The sequence below is a fragment of the Phascolarctos cinereus genome, unplaced genomic scaffold (assembly GCF_003287225.1).
Source record: "Phascolarctos cinereus isolate Bilbo 61053 unplaced genomic scaffold, phaCin_HiC Scaffold_4;HRSCAF=312, whole genome shotgun sequence".
Taxonomy (NCBI): domain Eukaryota; kingdom Metazoa; phylum Chordata; class Mammalia; order Diprotodontia; family Phascolarctidae; genus Phascolarctos; species Phascolarctos cinereus.
In genome coordinates this window covers 528970973-528997904 of record NW_027555847.1, presented here as the reverse complement: position 1 = coordinate 528997904, position 26932 = coordinate 528970973, and the positions used below count along the sequence as shown (strand labels likewise).

Genomic DNA, 26932 nt, shown 5'->3' with positions numbered 1-26932 from the left:
TGAGGGCAGGGGAACTGGTGGAAACCAGCTCAGAAAACCACCAGGAACCTCAGCACTCCACTGCAAAGGAATCTCCCAGTGCATTAGCAGAACAAGGGAGACAACACTGCAGGGGGCCCCAGGCAGATAAACATCCTGCAGCACCCATCTAAAAGGAGCTGAAGAAAGCTAAAGGAAAGGAAAAGCAGGCAACCTAGAATTGCCTGAAAGTTCCAGCCTTGCTGATTCCAGCCCAACACAAGGTAAGCTGCCAGAAACCTACAGCCTCCAATTCCCAGCATAAGAGGCCCCAGCATAAAGCCAGTGACCAAGACCTAGGCTCCCAACACAAGAAGCTTGGGTCAGTACCCTCTGTTCCCCAGCAGGAGAGCTCAATCTCTTTAAAGGCCAGGGAATAAAGAAACACCATGAGTAAAAAGAAACGTACCATAGACTCATATTACGAGAAGAGTGAAGATCAAGACAGAAATTCTGAAGAGGACAACATTGTCAACAAACCCACATCTGCAACAACAAAAGGGAATATGAACTGGTCTGAAGCCCAAAAAGCCTTCTTAGAAGAGCTCAAGAAGGATTTTAATAGTCAAATGAGAGAGGTAAAAGAGTCCTTCAAAAATACAATTGGCCAGTTGGAAAAAAAATACACTGAAGAAAACAAGTCCCTAAAAAACACAATTGGCCAATTGAAGAAGGAAGGACAAAAACTAACAGAAGAGTACACTGAAGAAAACAAGTCCCTAAAAAAACAATTGGCCAGTTGAAGAAGGAAGTACAAAAACTAACAGAAGAGTACTGAAGAAACAAGTCTAAAAACACAATTGGCCAGTTGAAGAAGGAAGTACAAAAACTAACAGAAGAAAACAATCTGTTAAAAACTAGAATTGGACAAATGGAAACTAATGTCTCTATGAGAGAGCAAGAATCAGTCAAACAGAAACAAAAAAATGAAAAAATCGATGAAAATGTAAAATACCTCATCAGTAAAACAACCGACCTGGAAAATCGACTCAGGAGAGACAATTTAAAAATTATTGGACTACCTGAAAATCATGATGAAAAAAAGAGCCTGGACAGTATCTTTCAGGAAATCATAAAGGAAAACTGCCCAGAAGTCCTAGAACCAGAAGGGAAAATAACCATAGAAAGAATCCACCATCACCACCTGAAAGAGATCCCAAATTGACAACCAAGAAATAAATAGCAAAATTCCAAAATTACCAGATGAAAGAGAAGGTGCTGCAAGCAGCCAGAAAGAAAGAATTTAAATATCATGGAACCACAGTCAGGATTACACAGGACCTTGCAGCTTCTACATTAAAAGACCGCAAGGCAAAGGAGCTTGGAATGCAGCCAAGGATCAATTACCCAGCAAAAATGAGCATCATTTTTCAAGGGAGGAGGTGGATATTCAACGAAATAGGAGACTTCCAAACTTTCCTGATAAAAAGACCAGAGCTCAACAAAAAATTTGATCTTCAAGTACAGGACTCAAGAAGGACTTAAAAAGGTAAATGGGACAGAAGGATACAATATGTTGTTAATAAGGGGGGGGGCTGTTTAAACCCCTACAAGGGAATATGAGACTTGCAACCCTTGAGAACTGTATTGTTATTACACCTTGTTAAAGGAGTATACATAAAGAGGGTGGATATTAGTTGACTTTGATGTAATGATAAAAAAAAATCTAATCAAGTGGGTTAAATGGATCCAAATAAGTGGATCAATCTGATCTTAGAAAAGTACTGAGAAAGGAGGAGGCAGACAAGGGTAAATTACATTACAGGAAAAGACACAAAATCCTATTACAGCAGAGGGAAAGGGGGGGAGCATTGTTTGAACCTTACTCTCATCAGATTTGGCTCAAGAAGGGCATAATATAATCAGTTAGGTATAGAAATCTAACTTGCCCTATAGGCAGTAGGAGGGAAAAGGGGAAAGAAAAGGGAGGGGGGAAAGAAGGGAGGGAAGCAGCAGTAAGACTAAAGGGGAAGAAAAGGGAAAGGGATAATAAAAGGGGGAAGGGACTGAAGGAGGGTGGTCAAAAGCAAAACACTAGTGAAGGGGAAAGGAAAAAGGAGAAAGAAAAGCATAAATGGGGGGAAAGGATGGAGAAAAAGACACAGATAGTAATCATAACTGTGAATGTGAATGGGATGAACTCTCCCATAAAACGGAAATGGATTGCAGAATGGATTAAAAACCATAATCCTACAATATGTTGTTTACAGGAAACACATTTGAAAAAGAGTGACACATACAGGGTAAAGGTAAAAGGCTGGAGCAGAATATATTATGCGTCAGCTGAAGTAAAAAAAGCAGGGTAGCAATCCTGATCTCAGACAAAGCAAAAGCAAAAATAGATCTAATCAAAAGAGATAAGGAAGGAAACTACATCCTGCTAAAAGGCACCATAGACAATGAAGTAATATCATTACTAAATATATGCACCAAATGGTATAGCATCCAAATTCTTACAGGAGAAGTTCAGGGAGTTACAGGAAGAAATAGACAGCAAAACTATACTAGTGGGGGACCTGAACCTCCCCCTGGCACTAGATAAGTCTAACCACAAAATAAACAAGAAAGAAGTTAAGGAGGTGAATAGAACATTAGAAAAGTTAGGTATGATAGACCTCTGGAGAAAACTGAATGGGGATAGAAAGGAATATACTTTTTTCTCGTCAGTACATGGCACATACACAAAAATTGACCATGTACTAGGGCATAAAAACCTCACAATCCAATGCAGAAAGGCAGAAATATTAAATGCATCCTTTTCAGATCATGATGCAATAAAAATTATATGTAATAAAGGGCCATGGAAAGATAGACTAAAAAATAATTGGAAACTAAATAATCTAATCCTAAAAAATGATTGGGTCAAACAACAAATCATAGAAACAATCAATAATTTCATTCAAGAGAATGACAATAATGAGACAACATACCAAAACCTATGGGATGCAGCAAAGCAGTTCTTAGGGGAAGTTTTATATCTCTAAATGCTTACATAAATAAAATAGAAAAAGAGGAGATTAATGAATTGGGCATACAACTAAAAAAACTAGAAAAAGAACAAATTAAAAATCCTCAACTAAACACCAAATTAGAAATATTGAAAACCAAAGGAAAAATTAATAAAATTGAAATTAAGAAAACTGTTGAACTAATAAATAAAACTAAGAGCTGGTTTTATGAAAAAATCAATAAAATAGATAAGCCTTTGGTTAATTTAATTAAAAAAAGAAAGAAGAAAACCAAATTACTAGTATCAAGAATGAAAAGGGAAGCTACCACCAAGAAGAGGAAATTAAAACAATAATTAGGAATTATTTTGCCCAACTATATGCCAACAAATTTGACAATCTTAGTGAAATGGATACATATTTACAAAAATATAAATTGCCCAGATTAACCGAAGAGGAAGTAAAATACTTAAATAACCCCATCTCAGAAAAAGAAATTGAACAAGCCATTGATGAACTCCCTAGGAAAAAATCTCCAGGGCCAGATGGATTTACATGCGAATTCTATCAAACATTTAAAGAACAATTAATTCCAATACTATATAGACTATTTGGGAAAATAGGTGAAGAAGGAGTCTTACCAAATTCTTTTTATGATACAAATATGGTGTTGATACCTAAACCAGGAAGAGTCAAAATAGAGAAAGAAAATTATAGACCAATTTCTCTAATGAATATAGATGCAAAAATTTTAAACAAAATATAGCAAGTAGATTACAACAACTTATCACAAGAATAATACACTATGACCAGGTAGGATTTATACCAGGAATGCAGGGTTGGTTCAATATTAGGAAAACTATCAGCATCATTGAGCATATCAACAACAAAACCAACAGAAACCACATGATCATCTCAATAGATGCAGAAAAAGCTTTTGATAAAATACAACACCCATTCCTATTAAAAACACTAGAAAGCATAGGTATAAATGGAGTCTTCCTTAAAATAATAAATAGCATATCTAAAACCTTCAGCAAGCATTATATGTAATGGGGACAGGCTAGAAGCATTTCCAATAAGATCGGGGTGAAACAAGCATGTCCATTATCACCACTGTTATTCAATATTGTACTGGAAACCTTAGCTTTAGCAATAAGAGAAGAAAAAGAAATTGAAGGCATTAGAATAGGCAAAGAAGAAACAAAGCTATCACTCTTTGCAGATGACATGATGATATACTTAGAGAATCCTAGAGAATCAAGTAAAAAACTACTTGAAATAATAAACAACTTTAGCAAAGTTGCAGGCTATAAAATAAACCCACATAAATCATCAGCATTTCTATATATTACCAACAAAGCCCAACAGCAAGAGATAGAAAGAGAAATCCCATTTAAACTTACTGTAGACATTATAAAATATTTAGGAGTCTACCTCCCGAAACAAACCCAGGAACTCTATGAACACAATTACAAAACACTTTTCACACAAATAAAATCAGATCTAAATAATTGGAAAAACATCAGTTGCTCATGGGTAGGCCAGCTAATATAATAAAAATGACAATCCTACCTAAGCTAATTTACTTATTCAGTGCCATACCAATCAAACTACCAAAAATTATTTTATAGAGTTAGAAAAAATAATAACAAGATTCATTTGGAAAAACAAAAGGTCCAGAATATCAAAGGAACTAATGAAAAGAAATGCAGGGGAAGGTGGCCTAGCAATTCCAGATCTTAAATTGTATTATAAAGCAGCATCATCAAAACTGCTTGGTACTGGCTAAGAAATAGGGAGGTGGATCAGTGGAATAGGTTAAATATGCAAGACACAGTAGTCAATGACTATAGTAATCTATTATTTGATAAACCCAAAGACCCAGCTTTGAAAAAAACTGCTGGGAAAACTGGAAAAGAGTATGGCAGAAACTAGGCATAGACCCAAATCTCACACCATATACCAAAATAAAGTCAAAATGGGTTCAGACTTAGATATAAAGGCTGATACCATAAGTAAACTGGGAGAACAAGGAATAGTTTACCTATCAGATCTATGGAGAACAGAAGAATTCATGACCAAACAGGAGATAGAGAACATTATGAAAAGCAAAATGGATAATTTTGATTACATTAAATTGAAAAGTTTTTGCACAAACAAAGCCAATGCAACTAAGATTAGAAGGAAGGTAGAAAATTGGGAAAGAATTTTTACAACCAGTCTTCTGATAAAGGCCTCATTTCTAAAATATATAGAGAATTAAGACAAATTTATAAGAACACAAGCCATTCCCCAATTGATAAATGGTCAAAGGATATGAACAGACAGTTCTCAGATGAAGAAATTAAAGCCATCTATAGTCATATGAAAAAATGCTCTAAATCATTATTGATTAGAGAAATGCAAATCAAAACAACTCTGAGGTACCACATCACACCTATCAGATTGGCCAACATGACAAAACAGGAAAATGATAAATGTTGGAGAGATGTGGGAAAATTGGAACGCTAATACATTGTTGGTGGAGTTGTGAAATGATCCAACCATTTTGGAGAACAATTTGGAACTATGCCCAAAGGGCTACAAAAATGTGCATACCCTTTGATCCAGCAATAGCACTTCTAGGGCTATATCCCAAAGAGATCAAACAAATGGGAAAAGGACCCACATGTACAAAAATATTCATAGCAGCTCTTTTTGTGGTGGCAAAGAATTGGAAATTGAGAGGATGCCCATCAATTGGGGAATGGCTGAGCAAGTTGTGGTATATGAATGTAATGGAATACTATTGTTCTATAAGAAATGATGAACAGGCTGACTTCAGAAAAACCTGGAAAGACTTATATGGTCTGATGCTGAGTGAAGTGAGCAGAACCAAGAGGACTTTCTATACAATAGCAGCCATGTTATGCAATGACTAAGAATGTTAACCTTAACCCTTCTCAGCATTATGAGGATCTAAGACATCTCCAGAGGCCTCGGGATGGAAAATGCTGTCCACATCCAAAGAAAAAACTATGGAAGTCGAATCGCTCTCACTTATTTTTACCTTCAGTTGAGTTTTGTTTCATCTTTCTGATGGTTCTTCCTATTGGTTTTAATTTTTACATACAACTTCACTAATGTGAAAATATGTTTCATGGGTATGTAAATGTAAAGCCTACGTCAGATTGTGCGCCATCTTGGGGGGGTGGAGAAAAAGGGCAAAAAAATTTTCAACTCAAAAGCATATGGGAAAAAATAAATAAATAAATAAATGAAAGAGAAAAAAATAAAGACTTACCTTTATCATTATAGGCAGAAACCACTGCTTCATATCCTTAGAACTCTAAGTGTGTAACTAACTTAACTACCACTGGATTAAGCATACTGGAAAGATTATTTTCCTTCCTACATAAGTACCAGACTTATAGTATCTAGAAAGAAAATGACCTTTCAATTTGAAATTGACTAAAAGACCAAGCTTCAGAAATAATTACTGTAATGTAAATTTCATACTTTTCCAATTTGTCTTTAGGAAAATGACAAAACCCCATTAGTACCATTGGCATGGAGATCCACTTGGTTGGTGTTTTTATTCATTTGTATACTCATTGTGTCATGCAAAAGAAGGTATTTTTGGAATGGAAAAACTTTGACTACCAACATGTTGGCTGTTTAAATTATTGGCCCTTGTTCTCCTTCTTATCAGTCTTGTTTCCTTCTTATCTCAAAATTAAATCAGATACCTTATGGTTTAAATCAGTTCCTTATTGTATATTAAGACAAAGATCCTATGAAAAGTGAGAGTTTTTTAGCTGTGTTGACCGCAATGCCACATTTTTTTTAATACAATTGACAATTAAAAACAAAATATATGCTACCATTTCATTGCTCTCTCTTTTTCTCATCATTCTTTATTCAAAGGACACAGTAACTACATTTACACGAAAATAAAAATCTAAATTAAAAAAAAACAAATCACACATTTAGTCAGAAACCCAAATTTATTCTTCCAAATACTTGAAATGTTCTATATCATTTAGGCCAAAAATATGGGTGCCTAATTATTTCCCACTTACCTTCCTTCTTACTACTCTCTTAATCATAGGCTTATGTATTAAAAGCAGGAAAATATTGCCTAAGAGAAATATAGTGACATTAACAAAATGATGAAGGGAAAGATGAATAGACCAAAGGGTAAGGGAAGAGTATCTAGCTTGGTGTTCAAGGGAGAGGAAATTCAGGGTCAGAATCATACATTAAGCCAGTCAAGGAAAGGGAGAGCTGAATCACATGCTGCTGTGTAGGAAGATTAGGCTTAGAAACATTTATTCCTAATTGGTGGGTAACTGGAGAAAAGAGTAAAAGTATCAATAGAAGAGTTTAAAGGTCCAAAGCAATGGGATGCACAGTATTATGAGGTAGAAAGGAAAGATTTACTAACATTTGGCTTGGATAAAGTATTCAAATGCATTAGTTCTCTTTGGTGGTTTGATTTTGATGAACTAATAACTGTGCAAATGTTTTTAGGAAGAGTCAAGATATGGATGAACCTGAAAGCAGTATTTTTTTGCCAACATGCAGGCCATTACAAGCTTAGATGAATTTGCTGTAATTACCACATGGAAGAAGTTAGAAAATCGGGGCAGCTAGGTGGCACAGTGGGTAGAGTTCCAGCTTTGGAGTCAAGAGGACCTGAGTTCAAATCCAACCTCAGACACTTGACGCTTACTAGCTGTGTGACCTTGGGCAAGTCATTTAACCCCGATTGCCTCACCAAAAGAAAAAAAAGAAAGAGAAATTAGAAAATCTTCATTGCACGCCATAAACTTATGTGTTAAATTAATTGTTGTTGTTGTTATGAGAATGGAATGATTGAGTAAGCAGAATATATCACTTAAAGTAAAGCATGGGTTCTTAACTTGCAAACCTATTTGTTTTAATATTTCAATAAACATATATTAATATAACTGGTTTCCTTTGTAATCCTATGTATTTTATTTTCTGTATTTAAAATTTTTATATCTGTATGATATTGGGTCAGTCCTTTAATAATTTGGAATCCCACCCATTTTATCTAAAAAATTAGGGAATTGGATGAGATGATCTTTAAGGGTTCTTCTACTTCATGTTTTATGTAAAAGATAAGAATTATCTATTACTATACAAAATGCTTGTATGTGGGGGACATGAATTGGTCCATAACCAATTGATAAAATCAGAGAAAAAGGCAAAGTAACAGAGAAATGAGGTGTTAATGTGTTAAGAATTTGCAAAGACACGTCCACACCTTTTTATCCCCTTAAAATGTGTAAAGAAGTTTTCCTGATGGAATTACAGTAGTTGCTTGCCATTAGATAGTTACAGATTGGTCAAATCTCTGGTGGCCTTTAAAAAGAAAATTTGCCAATAGAGAAAGAAAATTATAGATTGATTTCCCTAATGAATATAGATGTGAAAATTTTAAATAAAAGATTAGCAAAGAGATTACAGCAACTTATCATAAGAATAATACTCTATGACCAGGTAATATTTATACCAGGAATGCAGGGCTGGTTCAATATTAGGAAAACTATCAGCATAATTGATCATATGGACAACAAAACTAACAGAAAACACAAGACCATCTCAATAGATGCAGAAAAAGCTTCTGACAAAATACAATACCCATTTACATTAAAAACACTAGAGAGAAAAGGAATAAATGGAGTTTTCCTTAAAATAAGTAGCATCTACCTAAAACCTTCAGCAAGCATCATATGTAATGGGAATAAGCTAGAAGCATTTCCAATAATATCAGGGGTGAAACAAGGATGCCCATTATCACCACTGTTGTTCAATACGGTACTGGAAACATTAGCTTTAGCAATAAAAGAAAAATAAATTGAAGCTATTAAAGTAGGCAAAGAAGAAACAAAGCAATCACTCTTTGCAGATGATATGATGGTATACTTAGAGAATCAAGTAAAAACATAAAACTATTTGAAATAATGGACAAATTTAGCAAAGTTGCAGGCTATAAAATAAGCCCACATAAACCATGAACATTTCTACATATTATCAATAAAGCCCAACAGTAAGAGATAGAAAGAGAGAATCTATTTAAAGTTACTGTAGACATTATAAAATATTTAGGAGTCTACCTGAAAAAAAAAACCCAGGAACTATGTGAACACAATTACAAAACACTTTTCACACAAAAAATCACATCTAAATAATTGGAAAAACATCAGTTACTCATGGGTAGGCCAACATAATAGAATAAAAATGACAATTCTATCTAATTTACTTATTCAGTGCTATACCAATCAAATTACCAAAAATTATTTCATAAAAAAATAGGATTCATTAGGAATAACAAAAGCTCTAGAATATCAAGGGAACTAATCAAAAGAAATGCAGGGGAAGGTGGCCTAGCTATTCCAGATCTTAAATTGTATTATAAAGCAGCAATCATCAAAACTGTTTGGTACTGGCTAAGAAATAGAGTAGAGGATCAGTGGAATAGGTTAGGTATGCAAGACACAGTAGTCAATGAATATAATAATCTACTGTTTGATAAACTCAAAGACCCTAGCTTCTGGGATAAGAACTTATTATTTTGACAAGAACTGCTGGGAAAACAGGAAAAGAGTATGCCAGAAACTAGGCATAGACCAAAATCTCATACCATTTACCAAAATAAAGTGTTTTTTTAAAAAAAGAAGAAACCAAAAGGGGTTCATGATTTAGATATAAAGGTTGATAGTATAAGCAAACTGGGAGATCAAGGAATAGTCTATCTGTCAGATTTATGAAGAACAGAAGAATTCATGACCAAACAGGAGATAGATAACATTATGAAATGCAAAATGAATGATTTTGATTACATTAAATTGAAAAGTTTTTGCTCAAAGCCAATGCAAAGAAGATTAGGAGGGAAGCAGAAAACTGGGAAAGAATTTTTAGAACCAGTATCTCAGATAAGAGCCTCATTTCTAAAATATATAGAGAACTAAGTCAAATTTATAAGAAAAGAAGTCTTTCCCCAATTGATAAATGGTCAAAGGACATGAAAAGGCAGTTCTCAGATGAAGAAATTAAAGCCATCTATAGCCATCTGAAAAAAATGCTCCAAATCACTATTGATTGGAGAAATGCAAATCAAAACAACATCACACCTATCAGATTGGCCAACATGATAAAACAGGAAAATGATGAATGTTGGAGAGCATGTGGGAAAATTTGAATACTAATGCATTGTTGGTGGAGTTGTGAACTAATCCAACAATTTTGGAGAGCAGTTTGGAAGTATTCTCAAAGGGCTATAAAAATGTGCATACCTTTTGACTCAGCAATAGTGCTTCTAGGGCTGTAAAAGTGGGAAAAGGACCCACATGTACAAAAATATTTATAGCACATCTTTTTGTGGTAGCAAAGAATTGGAAATTGAGGGGATGCCCATCAATTGGGGAATGGCTGAGCAAGTTGTGGTATATGAATGTAATTTAATATTATTGTGCTATAAGAAATGAAGAGCAGGCAAACTTCAGAAAAACCTGGGAAGACGTGTATGTAGTGATGCTGAGTGAAATGAGCAGAACTGGGAGATAGTTGTACACAGCAACAGCCATGTTGTGTGACAGCTCACTTTGATAGACTTAGTCCTTCTTAGCAATGCAAGGATCTAAGACATCTCCAAAAATCTCATGATGGAAAATGCTATCCATATCCAAAGAAAGAATTATGGAGTTTGAATGTAGATTGAAGCATACTATTTGTTCTTTTTTTTTCTTCTGTTTTGTTTTCTTTCCTCTTTCTTGTGGTTCCTTCTATTGGTTCTAATTCTTCCTTATAACATGACTAATGTGAAAATATGTTTAATAGAAATGTATATGTATATACTGTATCAGATTGTGTGCTTTCTTGGGGAGGGAAGGGAAGAAAAATTTATATCTCAAAAGCTTGTGGAAGTGATTGTTGATAAATCAAAATTAATTAATTAAAAAAAAGAAAATTTGCCAACTCTGAGAAAAAGGAAGCAGCTGTGAGTAGAATAACCCCTGAACCTCTCCCTGAGGGCACCTTCCTCTTTTTCATCCATTGTAGCATCTTATAGTGTAGCTATTTGCCCAATAGAAGAAACCATATTAAAGAGGAGGAAGGAAGGAGGAGTGAAGGTTTAGAAGAATGACTTTTGGTAGCAGAGAAGGGAGTCAATTGTGGATTCAAGAGCGAATTAGTCCTAGAACTCATGAGTTAAGTGATTTAGAGCTGAGAAAAAACAGACTTAGTGATCTCAGAAGAGTAACATGCCTATTAAAGAAAATGTACCCAAGGGGAAGAAGCTCAAGGACACCACAAGGAAGAAAATAACAGGAATCTGAAGAACTGGAGGAACAAATCACTTTGCCCAGATGTGTTTTCTCTTTATGTACCTCATAACTACTGTATTCTATGCATGCGTCTGTTCTTCCCACCAAAGTTATATTTGTGAAAGACTGTGCTATAGGCTTAAGGTGAAGGGAAGATAGTAGGTGAATTTTGTGACCACCATTTTTATCATGGCATCACAAATGCTTTTAATTTGAGCTTTTTGTACCCATTGGATTATTGCTATATGTAAGCACAACAATGGGACCTTGTGAGCTACAGTTTTAGGAATACAATAACACTACAGGGTTTCTTTGTATCCAAGGGAGTATTCACTCCACTGGGGACCCAACACACCAGTATGAGTGAGAGGTAAAGATAAAATCAAATAAGATGTTAGCTACAGAAATGATGAGTCTAAAATTGTGAAAAAAAATAGTTTATTCTCTTCAGTAATTATCATGTCATACTTATATACATGATTAATTTGCTTAGAGTGTATTTTTTTCTATTGTCAAAGATAACATTAAAGTAAACTTCAGTTTAACTCTTGTTATCACAAATTTAAGGTTAGTCACTTCTAAGTTTTCATTGAAAAAATGTTTGGGGTAGAAGCAGCATCACTAGATTGTAGTAGAATTTAAGTTAGGGCAGGTAGATGGTGCAATGGATAGAATGCTGGGTCCAGAGTCAAGAAGACCTGAGTCCAAATCAGGCCTCAGACACCAGCTATGTGACCCTGGGCAAGTCATTTAATACTGTCTACCTCAGTTTTCTCATCTACAAAATGAGCTGGAGAAGGTAATGGCAAATCCGTTCAGTATCTTTGCTAGGAAAATCCCAAATAGGATCAGATATGACTGAACAAGTTGGAGAAAATGCATGCATTTAGTAATTCAGCAAGCATTAATTACTATTTTGGGAGGATAGTGCTATTTGATGGAGTGTTGTAAAATTTAGATCAAAGTCCCTTCCCTCATATAACTTGTTATCAACAGATGCAAACAGTTGTAATACATAATATTAAAATAAAAGTTGCATTAGAGTTATAAAAGAATGACTATAACTTAAACAAGATGTCTCTCACATCCATCTTGGACTGATGATATCAGACTATAAAAAAAGATTCAGTGTTATAACCCAAGAAGGAACTGAAATTAGAGGTTTGAATTTGCTAAGAATTATAAAAGTTATTAACACCACATTGTTTTAATAAGGTGATAATTGGTAAGTGTTAAGCCATACTGACACCATGTTCAGTAAAACACTAGCAATTTTAGAGTGAGGATTTTTTAGAATATAAACAGGATTTTTTTTTAATTTGGGAAAGTGATAGTTTCCTTTTTAAACTGTCTGAAGTAGGTTGCATATAAGTAATTCTCTTTACTAGATACAAAGTTAGATACATTTTGGTACAAAGATACACTGTAAGGGTCAGGTAGGTAGAATAGTGGATAGACCACCAGCCCTGTATTCAAGAGGACCTGAGTTCAAATCTGGCCTCAGACACATAACACATAATGGCTGTGTGACCCTGGGCAAATCACGTAATCCCATTACCTAATCAAAAAAAAAAGATACACTGTATGGGAAAACATGATCTAGTTCTCTTTCTAGAAGTCTTATGCCATGCTTGTAAACAAAAAGATTGTAGCTTCTATCTTGGAAGGAAGTATCTGGTAGAATAATTTCAGGATCTTTCTTTGTCTTATGCACTATTCAAAAATTTGATTTATGTCTTAGATAAAGACATAGATATCATGCTCATTAAAAATGCAGATTATACTATGCTGGGAAGAACAGCTGATGCTGCATGAGAGAATCAAGATATAAAACACTGTTCACAGTTGAGACTGATAGTAAGAACCAAACATTTAATAGGAATAAATTAAAAATTCTAAGTTTGGGTTCAAAAATAACTTTCAACAAGCTAGGAAAGGCATGACTAATCAATCCTGGGCTTGAGCTTCTTCTACCATCTCCTTAACAGAAGATTGTAGATAAAGAATTAAATGATAATAAACTAAGGAAAAGAAAGACTTTTGAGGACAACATAAGGAAGAACATTGTGATTAATAATTGGACAAACTATGCACAATGTGAGTGGGTTGGAAACCTAAAAGAAATTCCAAAGGACCATTCCATACTATGTTATCAAAATATCACTCTTTGTCAAAAATATGCAGAAATGGAAACGAAGAATCATGAAGTAAATTATGCCTGCAATATCTGGGATTGGGCCATCACAAATCTTTCCTGGGTCAACCAGTTCTTGTACAAATGCACTTATGTAGAGGAGATAAATATTCCTGGAGTTTAGCAAGTATTTGAACACTAGATGGAATGGCAACCTGAGGAACAAGCCTGGAATTCCTACATCAACTTCATATGGAGATATAAAGAAGTAGATTGAGCACATTGCATTTACCAAAGGTTGCCTTCATATACCCTCATGTTAAGAACTAGATCAAGTATGCTTGCTTTGAAGAAAAACATGGCAACTTTACTCATGCAAGGAAAGTATATAAAAGAACTTTGTAATTCTTTAGGCAGGAGCATATGGATGGACATCTCTATGTGTCTTTTTAAAAGTTAGAAGAAATTCAGAAAGAATTTAAAAAAAATATGAGTGATCTACAAATACATTCTGGATAAGATTTTGAAGCAAGAAGTCCAAGAACTGTTCAAAAATTACAAAATCTTGGAAAAGAAATTTTGGAATAGGTGAGGTACTGAAGATATCATTGTGAGCAAATGGAGATTCCAGTATAAAAAAGAGGTGAAGTCTAATCCACATAATTGTGATGCATGGTTTGATTATTTGCAATTGGTAAAAAGAGATGCAGAATCAAACAATGCGTGAGACATGTATGAAAGAGCCACTGCCACTGTGCCACCTATCTAAGAAGCAGTTAAAATTTTATTTAGATCAACTCTAGATCAACTATGCACTTTATGATGCATTGGAGGCAAAGTATTCAGAGAGAACTAGACAGATATATCAAAGTTCTTCAGAACTGATTCCTCATGAAAAGTGTACATTTGCCAAAATACGGCTACTGTACATCCAGTTAGAAATAAGACAGAAAAACCTACCACTTACAGGAAGAGTTTTGGGAACTTCTATTGACAAGTGTCCCCAAAATAAATTATTTAATGCCTCATTGAGTTGAAGCTGCAGGTTCAAGAATTTTATTATTGCCATAAACTTTATGGAAAGTTCATGAAACCTGTACCACAAAATTGCACATCATGGATTGAATTTGCAAAATGAGAGAAAATTCTTTGAGATATTGAGAGAGCCCAGACAGTATATGAATTGACTATTAGCCAACCACGCTTAGACATGCTTAGACAATTTTGAAATTGGACAGGAAAGAATTGGAAAAAAACAGGTAGTCAGCAGAGAGTGCTTCAGTGAAAACATGTCTAGGAATAGATTAGTTTTCCCAATTTGAACTGTCTGCAGGAAATGAAGAAAGTTTAACTAAATGCAAACAAATTTATGAAGAAGCCAACAAAACTATGAGAAGCTGTGAAGAGAAAGAAGAAAGACTCATGTTACTGGAATCCTAGTGAGCATCAACCATAAAATCCAGTAAGTCAATCAAGTCAGAGGCTCTTAGGCAAAGCACAGATCAGCTAATGATCACTAAATAGGCTTAAAAAAAACAGTATAAAACAGAAAAGAGCCTCAGAACAAAAACTCAGAAGAGGACAACAATGTTAAAATGTTTTTTTCTGAAATCTGCCTGCTTGTCATTTCTTATAGAACAATAATATTCCATTACATTCATTGTAGAGGGCTGGCTCTGGGGAGTTGGAGGGCTTAGTCCAGCCCGGGTCTTACCTGTAGTTTGTAATAAGCCCTACAGCTGTGAAACTCAGGATGTTGGCTCACCACCCCCCCGTTCTGTCCCTTGAGAACAGGATGCAGGATGGGAAGAAACAGATAGGGTACAGTACAGGACACAGGAAAGAAAGTAACAAGACAAGGTACAAGAAAGTAAGGAAATCACTTAATTAGGTTTGTGCTTTTCATGGAAAATAATGTGACTATTGCTTGATCCAGTACTATATAAGCCTAAGCCCTCAGTTCAATAAACAAAGTTTGTTCTTCACATCTTCCACCTGGCCCATGATTCTTTCTCTCTTCACACTCTGCCAGCATCAGACCATGGCCGTGGATGCAGGCGCTTGGGGCAATTCATATATCACAGCTTGTTCAGCTATTCCCCAATTGATGTGCATTCTCTCAATTTCTAATTCTTTGCCACCACAAAAAGAACTACTACAAAAAATTTTGGACATGTAGGTCTTTTTTTCTGTTTCATGATCTCTTTAGGATACAAACCTAGTAATGGTATTACTGGATCAAGGGGTATGCACAGTTTGATTGCCCTTTGGACATAGGAACATATATTTCAAACTGGAAAAAGACTCCAGAGATCAGCTAGGAGCAGGAGCAGTAAGCAATAGTTAACAGAAGACAGAACTAAAAGTTTGGAACTGATTTTTAAGAGAATCAGAAACCTAAGTTTGGAAAGTGTTCTATTCTATTATAGAATAACAATAGATAAAATATTTGAAGAAAAGCTGAGTCAAGTAGCTACTGTATTTAAATCTTTTATTAATGTACATATTTGTTTCATGTGGTATGATCTTTTACAGTTAAATATGTTTGTTTTATATTTAAATATTTCCAGTCAACAGGTAAATTAATTACTTAAGAAAAATACGTGATATTTCTGAATTCTCTAGACTCTCTTTGTAAGACAACAAATTGACTTCACCAAATAACAAAGATGTATTTAATCAATCATTCAATAAATAGTAACTAAAAACCTACTAGTATGTAAAACATTGTACTGAGTGTTGGGTGATACTTGATGTTTAAATAAGAAATGACCCCTTCATTCATAAAACTCACAAACTAGTAGGTGATGGCAAAGGTCATCAAGGGTCTAATCATTCAATTAGTTATAACTGGTTCCAGAAACACCAGAAAGGGCAATATAGCATTCTCCCTAACTAAAATGATTCTCACATGTGGTGATATGAAAATTTAATGGCTATATTAAAGAAGAATGGCATATAAAGGCTGTGAAACAACAATTTCACAGAAACTTCGTCATCCAGCCCTACCTAAAATACCATGATAAATTATGTTGTTTTTTAATGGTTGTAAAGAAACTGGAGAGAGTCCAGAGACAAGTGACAACACTGTTTAAAAGAGCAGAAAATAAGTACTATAAAGAGCCTGGAGAAGTGTAGGTGACTTAATTACTATCTTCAAAGGCATGAAATGCTTGTGTAAAGAAGATTTTGATCTAGTAATCTCAGTCCATGTTGTATTTTAGGAAGGGAAATGGAAAAATTAGTACAGTAAAAGATTCTGGTTGAGATAGCTAGTTGGAGCAATAAATAGAGCTCTGCACCTGGAGTCAGAAATACTTGAATTCAGACCATGTGATCCTAGGAACGTCACTTAAACTCTGTCTGCCTCAGTTTCCTAATTTGTAAAGAGGATAATTATAGCCTCTAGCTACTATGCTGTTGTGAGGATGAAATTAGATAATATTTGCAGAATACTTTACAAACCTTAAAACTCTATAAAATACAAATTATTGCTGTTGGTGTTGTATAATTAAAATTAATAAGTAATGGGTGAGAAGGAGGAAAGGCATAAGAAGTCATCTAGAAACTGGAGGTCTGTAAACATTTAATTCACCTGGGCAAGCCCTGGATGCTCGCTCTGTGCTTCTCTTGGAAATCACTATTTTCTGCTATCCTGGGGGTAGAAGGGGTATTGATGAGAAAAGGGGAATAAGTAAATGAAAAATGAAGAGAAATCCCCTCCCACCCATCTCTCCCCACTTGCAGTTTAAAGGCAAAGTGAGAGAAGGCATGGTGCGGTAAGTAAAAAAAGGTGAAAGAATGAGCCATCCAAAGCTTGCTCGTTCATACAACAAGGAATGACACTTCCTGCAACAAGAATTTGTCTTCTTCTCCTCTCCCAACTCCCTTAGTCACCAATCATTTAGTAGGCTTCTCCAGTCATGAGGGACTAATCAGAAGAGTTCTCCATGCTCATTAAATAAGGGGATTAGACCAGATATCTAGAAGGTCTCTTTTAGTTTTAAATATATGATTCTATGTTCAAGCAGGGACTAAGGTACAAGTCGACCTCCATAGCAGGTGTCCTTCTGACAAAGGTTCAAAGTTTGAAATTTTATCAACTTTATTGGGGGGGATTTATTAAATTATTAGAGATTCCCCTGATCATCTGCATTTACATTTCTAAAACTGCATTGAACATTTGGGAAAGAAAGCACTAGAATGAGTCTCTTAGGCCTCTAACTTTGCAGATCTTCTAAGGTAGGAAAGTTTCAATCTTAATTAGGTTAGGTAGGAGTTGTTTCTGTGTCTCTTTCTCTTTCTGTCAGGATTCCTTCTGTGACTATCAGCATGAGCTTCACTGGATTTTATTACACATCAATAGCCTCCTCTCCTTCCCACACACTCACCCCCTTAAGGTTCCCAAAGTATGTTATACCACTCCCAACAGGATGCTGGAACAATCCAGTGGGGTGGTAGTAGCCTTGGGTGTAACTGGGGAGAGAGGGGGGTGCAGAGTGAAAATAGGGGGTTGGTGGAAACATGAGGAAAGAAGAAAAGATAGGGAAATTTTGAAGAACCGTTTGTACATGTTTCATTGGTTGTGTAACAGAGTTAAAGTCACAGCAATTACTTTATTTTTCTAAGTAAACACACAAAATAAAAATTATAACCCATTAGTGGTCAAGTTCACTGACAGGTCTTAACAGGTAATTGTTGGCAGAGTAGCATGTTGTTCACCATTGGGAAGTACAACATACATTGGCAGGAATATGTGTATGTAATGACTTGTTTACTATAATATAAGGTTACATGATGCAATATTGATTCATCAAAATTTCAATGCAGGATAAAACCAAAAATTTACAAGAAATTATTAAATTTAAGATGCATCATTTTAAAAAAATAATATTTATATTTCTAAATTATGCAAATTTCAAAAATGTTGAAGTTTTAAACAATGTAGATTTCCAGAGGGGCACTAAGTAATTTTTTTTAAAAAAGGGGGGGTGGATTTTGAAGAGCAATTTGGAACTATGTCAAAAGGTCTATTAAAATGTACATATCCTTTAACCCAGCAATATCATTTCTAAGGCTGTATCCCAAAGAGTTCATAAAAATGAGAAAAGGATCCACATGTATAAAAATATTTATAGCAGCTCTTTCTGTGGAGGCAAAGAATTGGAAATTGAGGGGATGCCCATCAATTGGGGAATGGTTGAACAAGTTGTGGTATGTGAACGTAATCAAATACTATTGTGCTATAAGAAATGATGAGCAGGTAGATTTCAGAAAATCCTGGAAAGGCGTGTATGGGCTGATACTGAGTGAAGTGAACAGAGCCAGGAGAATGTTGTACACAGTAACAGCTATGTTATGCAATGACTAACTTGGACAGACTTGGCTATTCTCAGCAATGCAAGGATCTAAGACACCTCCAAAAGGCTCATGATGGAAAATGCTATCCACATCCAGAAAAAGAACTATGGAGTTTGAATGCATATTGAAGCACACTATTTGCTCTTTTTTCCCCTCTGTTTTGCTTTGTTTCTTCTTTCTTGTGGTTCCTCCAATTGGTTCTAATTCTTCTTTACAATATGACTAAGGCGAAAATGTGTTTAATAGAAACATATATGCACAGCCCATATCAGATTGCATGCCATCTTGGGGAGGGAGGTAGGGAGGGAGAGGGAGAAAATTTAAAACTGAAAAGCTTATGGAAGTAATTGTTGAAAACTAAAACTTAATTGAAAGGAAATAAATATTTTAAAACAAGAAAAGAAAGAAAAAGGGGAGATAGGCCAAATAAGTTTGGAAACCTCTGAATTAGATTTTCTCTTTATTTCTGTGCTGATCATTGTAAACAATATCTGTCAGACTCTCAAATTGTGTTCATCTCATCATCAACTATACAGACAACCTGTTGTAATTACAATAAAATCATGAGTAAGAACTTGTTGATCTTCCTAGGAAGATATATAGAATTAGATTTTGATGAAAGTGCTTTATGAAAAACAACTTATTTGGGAAGCATTTTTTTTTTGGTTGCTTCTTTATGTGGTCCACATCTTATACTTAGTCCTAAAAGTCAAAACTCATTATTTCTATAATTCTGAGGATTTATGTAGAAACTTCATTTATTGAAACAATATTGATTTACAGGATTTAACATTTTCTCTTGGATAGCTAGATGGCACATTGGATAGAGTGTCAGGCTTGGAGTCAGAAATTCTCATCTTCCTGAGTCAAATCTGTCCTCATACATTTACTAGCTGTGTGACCTTGGGCAAGTCACTTAACCCTGTTTGCTTCAGTTTCCTCATTTGTAAAATGAGCTGGACAAGCAAATGGCAAACAACTATAGTGTCTTTGCCAAGAAAACCCAAATGGGGCACAAAGAATCAGACATGATTAAAAAAAAACTGAACAACAACATTTTCTCTCTGGCTTGTATAAATAAGAATTGGTTTTAAACTATAAGCAATTTGGATAATTTTCTATTTTACCATTAGAAAGGAAACAAATCAGGAGAGAAAATGACAAAATTTTCCTTTTTTTCCACTGATAAATCAAAATACCCTGACTGGATTTTATAATAAACTTTGATTACCTAATTCATATTTTTCACATCACAAATAGTATTCTGCACCAAAAGTTCTTTAAAAAACAGTGAAATTTCTTGTAAAGAAAACACCTTCCATATCCTTAAAATGTGTTCTGAAGATTAAAAGGGCCTGATAAATATTCCACATGAAACCTAGAAAATTACACAGAACAAATGTTGCACAGTGTATTGTACCTATCTCTGCAGCCACAATTAAAGGGCAAAGAACTTTGGGTATTGTTCTTTCTATTTTTGCAACTAAGCTGAGAGAACTGTCTACACATACTTTTGAGGATAAATGTTCAAGGTAAATTAATGTGGTGAATTAATAGTTTGTTTTGTTTTGCCATTTTCCTGGCAAGGAAACCAGTGTCACCAACATCTAGGAATGTCTGAGGTGACAGAAAGAAGTCACAACAGAGAGTGTTTTTTGGTGCCAATGAAGACTCAAGCTGTTGGTCCCAGGCAGGGACAGGCAAAGAAGGCAGGTTCTCATTCTAGCCAAACACTCAAGCTTCCTTATCCTCTTCCCTTTGCTCCCTTTTTCCTGCACTTTTTTTTAACTGATGGCTGTCTTTCTCTTTTATTCCCTACTCCCCAGCATGCCTCAAGATTTCCCCTGAATATTAATTACTTTCAAGGAAGTCATGACAGCCTCCCTTCCTTTACCCCATGAGAACTGCACTCACCCGGTTACTTTATCCTTGCATCGTTTCCAAAAAGGACAAAGTTTAGTGCTCTGATCTCAGCCTCTTTATCTTATGTGTTAGCCCCATGGGATAGAGGAGAAGCCATCTTCTATCAGTGCCACTGTATTATCAGAGAACCATATTCTACCCCTCATTGGCATCCTAGAAATTGATCTTATGAAGGGAGCAAGTGTCCATGGCCAGTAAGTATATCTTACCATGCCCCTTGACACTTGAGCCTCTGAAGTAGATGGAATGACATGGGTCCCCCTTACATCCTTCTTACTTAAAGTTTACTTCCACACCCTTGATGAAACAAGTGAAAAAACATGTATGTATATCAGCACATGTGTATGTGTGTATATATATAATATATACACACATACACATGTGTATATAGAACATGTGTGATATATAAATAGTATACATAATTATACACACCTATATGTATATGTATACATATATACATGATTATATACATTTTTAAAAGGCAGGGTCTGGGTCTCCCCACCCAGGAGTTACAGTGGGCATATATGACTAAAAATTGACTATGACTGAGCAACATTTTATAAACTAGAGTGTATGTAAGACCTAATGCCTAAACAACCTCTTTCCACTCCAAGATTGCAGTAGGAAACAACCAGCTAGTCACTATGTTCAGGAGGTGGTAGAACCTGACTTTCACACAAAGTATGAATCCTAGGACTGATGGTCAAGTTATAAAAAAAAAAAAAAACAGAAGAAATCTCCTCCTATGATGAAGTACTCTGGGTGAAAAGAATCCTAAAATATAATCCCAGAGGGTATAAATAATTCTGAAATAATCACAAGTAAAGCATCAGAACAATAACAACAACAACAACAACAAGAAAAAAATCATGAGTGGACCATAAGGACTCCTTGATTTGATAGAAGAAATGAAAGAACCAAAATAATAATAATAATAACAATAATTATAATAATTATAATAATAATAAATAATAATTTAGAACACATGCAAAGAGAATAAACAGGTTAGAGTAAAAAAAGAATCAACATTTATCAAAAGAAAACATGCATTTTTTAAACCATTGCCTGCCATGTGCAAAGACTGTGCTATATTCTTTACAATATTATCTGATTTTAACCTCACAACAGTCCTGGGAGCTAGGGGATATCATTGTCTCTATTTTACATTTGAGTAAATTGAGGTAAACAAGTTAAAGGACTTGTGAAAGGTCACACAACTAGTGAGTTTGTGAGGCCAGATTTGAACTCAGGTCTGCCTGACTCCAGGGCCAGTGTTCTATTCACTATGCCACCTAGCTGCCCCTTTCAAGGGAAAAAAGAAAGAAGAATGCAATAAACAGAACTTAGTGATCCAATCAGTATGCAAGAAATATAAAGAAACAGTGAAAAGACTGAAAAATTAGAGGAAAAAGTGACTAAAAGAAAAGGCCTGAAAAACAAGGCAAGGAATGATATTGATAATCATGGGACTCCATGAAAACAACAACCAAACAAAAACCTTGCATATGCTATTTCCAGAAGTCATAAAAGAAAATTGTCCAGAACTTTAAGAAGTAAAGAGAAATATAAAAATACATATAATTAATTGTTGTTGTTTGTCCTTCATTCTCAAAAAGGACCAATGGCATCAGGGAGGTAATATCATGACTTGTAAATGAATTGGAGTTCAGTGAGGCAGGGTTGTACAAAGTTACCACTACTCTCTCCTCCAAAGCCATCTGGGTCCAGTGGCAAGACATAGATCAGGAAAACTGGAGATAGCCTGTATGCAGTGAGAGATTATGGCCATTTTAAGTTAAAGTCTTTCCCATATCTCAGCTTGTCTGAGGCAACCCCCAATTGGTAATGAAGGCTAGGTAAGAAATGAGACCAAAAATGGCTTCTTTTACCTAGCCAAAAAAAAAAATCAATCTGGGAGAGGAACACCCTCAAGGTTATTGGCCAAAATATAAATGATTGCTACTTATGCTCTCTCTAAGTAGCAAGACTAAACACTGACCAAGTGAGGCTTGGACTGGGACCTGCTGGCTATCTCCAGTCATCCTGATCAATATCTTGCCACTGGACCCAGATGGCTCTGGAGAAGAAAGTGAGGCTAGTGACCTTGCATAGCCCTGCCTTATTGAAATCTGTTTCATTTGCAAGACATGATATCACCTTCCTGATGTCATTGGTCCTCTTCAACAATGAAGGACAAGCAACAATCTGTGAGTAGTAGTAACTGCCCCACTGGGAAACCAACTGGACAGTTCCAGTTGGACAATACTTGTTCCTTCCTTCCTTCTCCTCCTTCATTTTCTTCTTCCCTCTCCCTCCCTTCCCCCTTTTCCCTCCTTCCTCTTCCTCTGTCTACATAGGGAATCATATGCTTACTTGTGGGTGCTCTGCCCAAAGGAATATAAATTTGATCACTGAAATGTCACAAGTATAGACTTCCCTAAAGTAATTAATATCATATGTTCTACAAATACTATCTAGGGTGGGGAAGGAGGTCTCACATTGAAATTTTAAACAAATCGCCTTCCAAAAGACTGTTTATTTTCTGTAACTGCACTTAATTAGAACAGACCACCAGCCATACTCCATTCTCCAGACTCTACCAGCATGTCATAGCTGCCTTCTCTAATCCTGTAGCCCTCTTTTCCCACTGGTAAGTTACCATTGGAACCTAGACTTTGGGGAAGGGCTCAGATTAACTACCCTTCATTCCCTATGATTCATTATAATTGCTTGCCTCCCACCTTCCTCAATCATCTTTTCAGCTTTATTTCATATGTTGTCATCCTTCAACAAATTGTAAGCTCCTTGAGGACAGGGATTGTCTCTCTTTTTTTGTCTGAATTCATGTCTCCATCACTTTAAGAAGTACATGGAATATAGTAAGTGTTTAATAAAAGTTTTTTGACTAACTTTACCTAAATTTTCTGGTCCATAACATCATGAATTATAGTTTTAATTAGAGTATATCAATATCAATATAGAGGTATCTATATTTAAGTCACTTCAATTCAACAAGCTTTTATGAAGTACCTAGAGGCACTGAGTGGTTAAGTGATTTGCCCAGAGTCACACATCCAGTATTTATCAGAATCAGGACTTGAACCCAAGTTTCTCTGATTTTAAAATCAACTACTGATTCCATGAAACCCTCTAGAAGTTGAAGAGTCAAAAATTACAGTTACTGCTTTCAAGGAGCTTAAATTACATTTTCTACTTTAATGCAGAATACTATAATACAATGTAGAGAGTGATAGAGACAAAAGAGACATCTGGAAAGGACTCAAGGAAATGTTGAGGAAGAAGGGAGCAATTCCAAGTATGGAAATCAGTGAAGCCTTCATCGAAGAGGTGGCACCAAACCTGAGCCTTGAAGGAAGAGAATGACTTTAAAAAAGAAGTACTATAGGTTGTATTATATCCATATGGTACAAGGTAAGCCAGTTCATAGAGACAGTATGCTGAATTTGGGGAATAGCTTCAATATAGTTTGGGGATAATAGCATGTGAAGAGTAATATGAAATATACTTGGAAAGTTTGTATCCAGATTGCTATGGAACTGAAATGACAGCCTGAGAATTATGTTATTTTATGCTACAGGAGACAAATAGCCTTTGAAAAGTTGCTGTGGTTGATATTGTTATTGTTGCTATAGTGGTGGTTTTTGGTTAGCAGATAGGAAGCATAGACATCATGCTATAGCCAGTGTATTTTTTGTAGCCATATGAAAAATGGACTGGAAAGGAATGAAAATAGGGTCAGACAGACCAGTTAGAAAGCTAATAACTTTACAGGAGAAAATTAAGAAGGTTTCTATTTTAAACGAGGTTTTAATGTACTTCTTAAGTGCTCTATGAAGATGACTGAATTGAATCATATTCAATGTAACAAGATAGTAAAACTGTATTTTTAACTTCTTTTTTAACAGAAAAAAGTATGTGGGATTGTTAGCATTAGAATGTAGTCATTCATTCTCTTTGATATCTATGCCCAAAAACATTAAATATTTCTTTAAAAATTCATGATATCCATACAAACACAAAATAAGTGCATTATCTTATCATTATCAAGAACTCTAGATCAGACAGCAGAATCTCCAATCAGTGCAAAGAAAGGCAGAATAATCAAACACTCTCCTTTGCTGGTTTTTTTAATCTTTTCCCCATGATTCCAATTTTAATTTCAGTCTCTAAGCTTTGAATATTCTTATTCCAAATAATAAGCAAAAATTCAAGAATGATAAGGCTAATTTACAAAGAGAGTAATTGTTTATCTATATCATTAAGTAGAAACCAGAAAAGAAACTTCCACTAATTAAGTTTAAAATACCTCATCTTCTGCATGGCTGAGGCCCTTTTTTAGGTCTTCCACTCGAAATCTCAGTTTCTTTACTTCTGCCTCATGGTGATCCACTCTGTTGTTGGCATGAATCAGTTCTGCCATTTTATCTTGGTACTGTTTATTTAGTTTGCAGTAGGCATGTTGAAGTTCAGCCAGCTCCTTTAAAAAGAAAATAGAGGTTCTCTTAATCATAATAACTGACATCATGTAGTACGAGATGAAATCCTTTGCAAAATTTAAAGTGCCATGTAAATACTATTATTACTATTATTATTAAAATAACATCATTAATCAATAGATAAACAATTGAGAACAATCAATAACATTTATGAAGGACCTGCTATATGCTAGGCCCTGTGCTATCATCACCATTTTGAATCTGCTTCCAAACTTGCTTTACTGCTTATTATGTCTGGGATTTAGGCCTCAGGTTTCTCAACTGCAAAATGAAAGACTAATACTTTATAATTTCTAAATTTCTTCCCAGTTCTAAACCATATGAAAAATATGGAAAAAATAAGATTAATGGAAACTTGTATTGCTGTACTCAGCCTATCTTTATCCCCAAAGTGTTTTCTATTCCAGAAACCAAATCAGCAAGAAATGACAAGCTCTGCCTTAAATACTGGCAATTGAGTAGCTATGGGGGAGTACTATGCCCATCCCTATCCCACCTAGCACCATTGATTGGCCAACTCCTTTAACTGCCAGAAGACTGAAAGATTCTGAAATCAGCCAACATGCCCCTCTTTTCTGTGCCTACATGGCTTGAATACATATCAGCTGGACAATATGGATAAACCAATACAGCTGGGATTAGTGGCAGACAAGGGCTGGTTGGTCTTAACAGGTTGCTGCAGGTACCCTTCTTCCCCCCACTCATTATAGTATACCCAGTATTAGCTTGTCCCCTACCTATTGTTCTCTGCCATATATTTGCATTATGCCCACTGTACTCTCCTCTATTATGGTGGTGGAAATATTGGACTTAGAGAACTAAATTGAAGTCTAATTTGGCAATTTATTGGTGAGAATATAAACAGATCTCTTCTCTGGGCCTCAGTTTCTTCAACTATAAAGTGTGCATTTGGGACCAGATCAGCTCCAAATTCATTGAAATCTAACTTTAAGGTATAAAATTCTTTGACACCTTCTTTAAGGTTAATTATCCCTTATCTCAATAACTTAACATTATAAACCAAGGGGAGAAGACGCCAGATTCCTTGCTCTTCTGAGACACTTTCCAACCATCCCTCTGCCACCATTACTCAGAAACTCCAATCTTCCTTAAAGAATGACAAGCCTGGAGCCAAAGTAGTATTCCAGGTATAGTTCTTAGGCTGAACTTTGCTATCAGGGGTTGAGCTATGAGTTGCCCAGCCTGTAGCTACCTATGACCAAAGTACCAAAGAGGAGCCCTTAAAGAACTCAGAGAGCAGTGACGAAATGAATATTGTAGAGCCAGGCACTAACCATCGAACATTCAAGAATAAGGATTTGTTGGTAAGAATTATTTAGTGATTCCCCACTCTTGTAGAAGCAGAGATCCAGGACACTTAGGTGGTGCAGTGCATAGAGCTCCAACCTTAGAGTCCTCTGAATCAAAGTAATAATCATCTGTCATAAATCTTAAGGGTAGGCAGATAAAAATGGAATAAAGGGAAGTAAAACTCCAAAGAGCAAACTAGCATATTTCAAATGATCTTTTTACATCAGAATTGGCCACACAATGTAATCTAAACTAGACAAAAGAAACAATAGAAAAAGTAGAGGGTTTTTTTAAGTAAACATTTTATTTCATTAGAAAATTAAGTTAGTGTTTGCATCAATTTTGTTATAACTAATTGTGGTTAGCTATTAAAGTTTTCTG

General features: G+C 35.3%; 1 protein-coding gene and 1 pseudogene across 2 annotated transcripts in view; one reads left to right on the top strand and one right to left on the bottom strand.

Annotated features, from left to right (window-relative positions):
• The window catches only part of CCDC102B (coiled-coil domain containing 102B), a 796232-nt gene that overhangs the window by 312826 nt on the left and 456474 nt on the right, over window positions 1–26932 (bottom strand). For both annotated transcript variants that reach the window (XM_078153543.1, XM_020985624.1), the window contains one exon: window positions 25051–25221. In XM_078153543.1, coding sequence (XP_078009669.1) covers window positions 25051–25221 — 171 coding nt within the window. The remainder of the gene's footprint in view (window positions 1–25050; window positions 25222–26932) is intronic.
• Window positions 13276–18514, top strand: LOC110207832 (crooked neck-like protein 1 pseudogene; annotated as a pseudogene).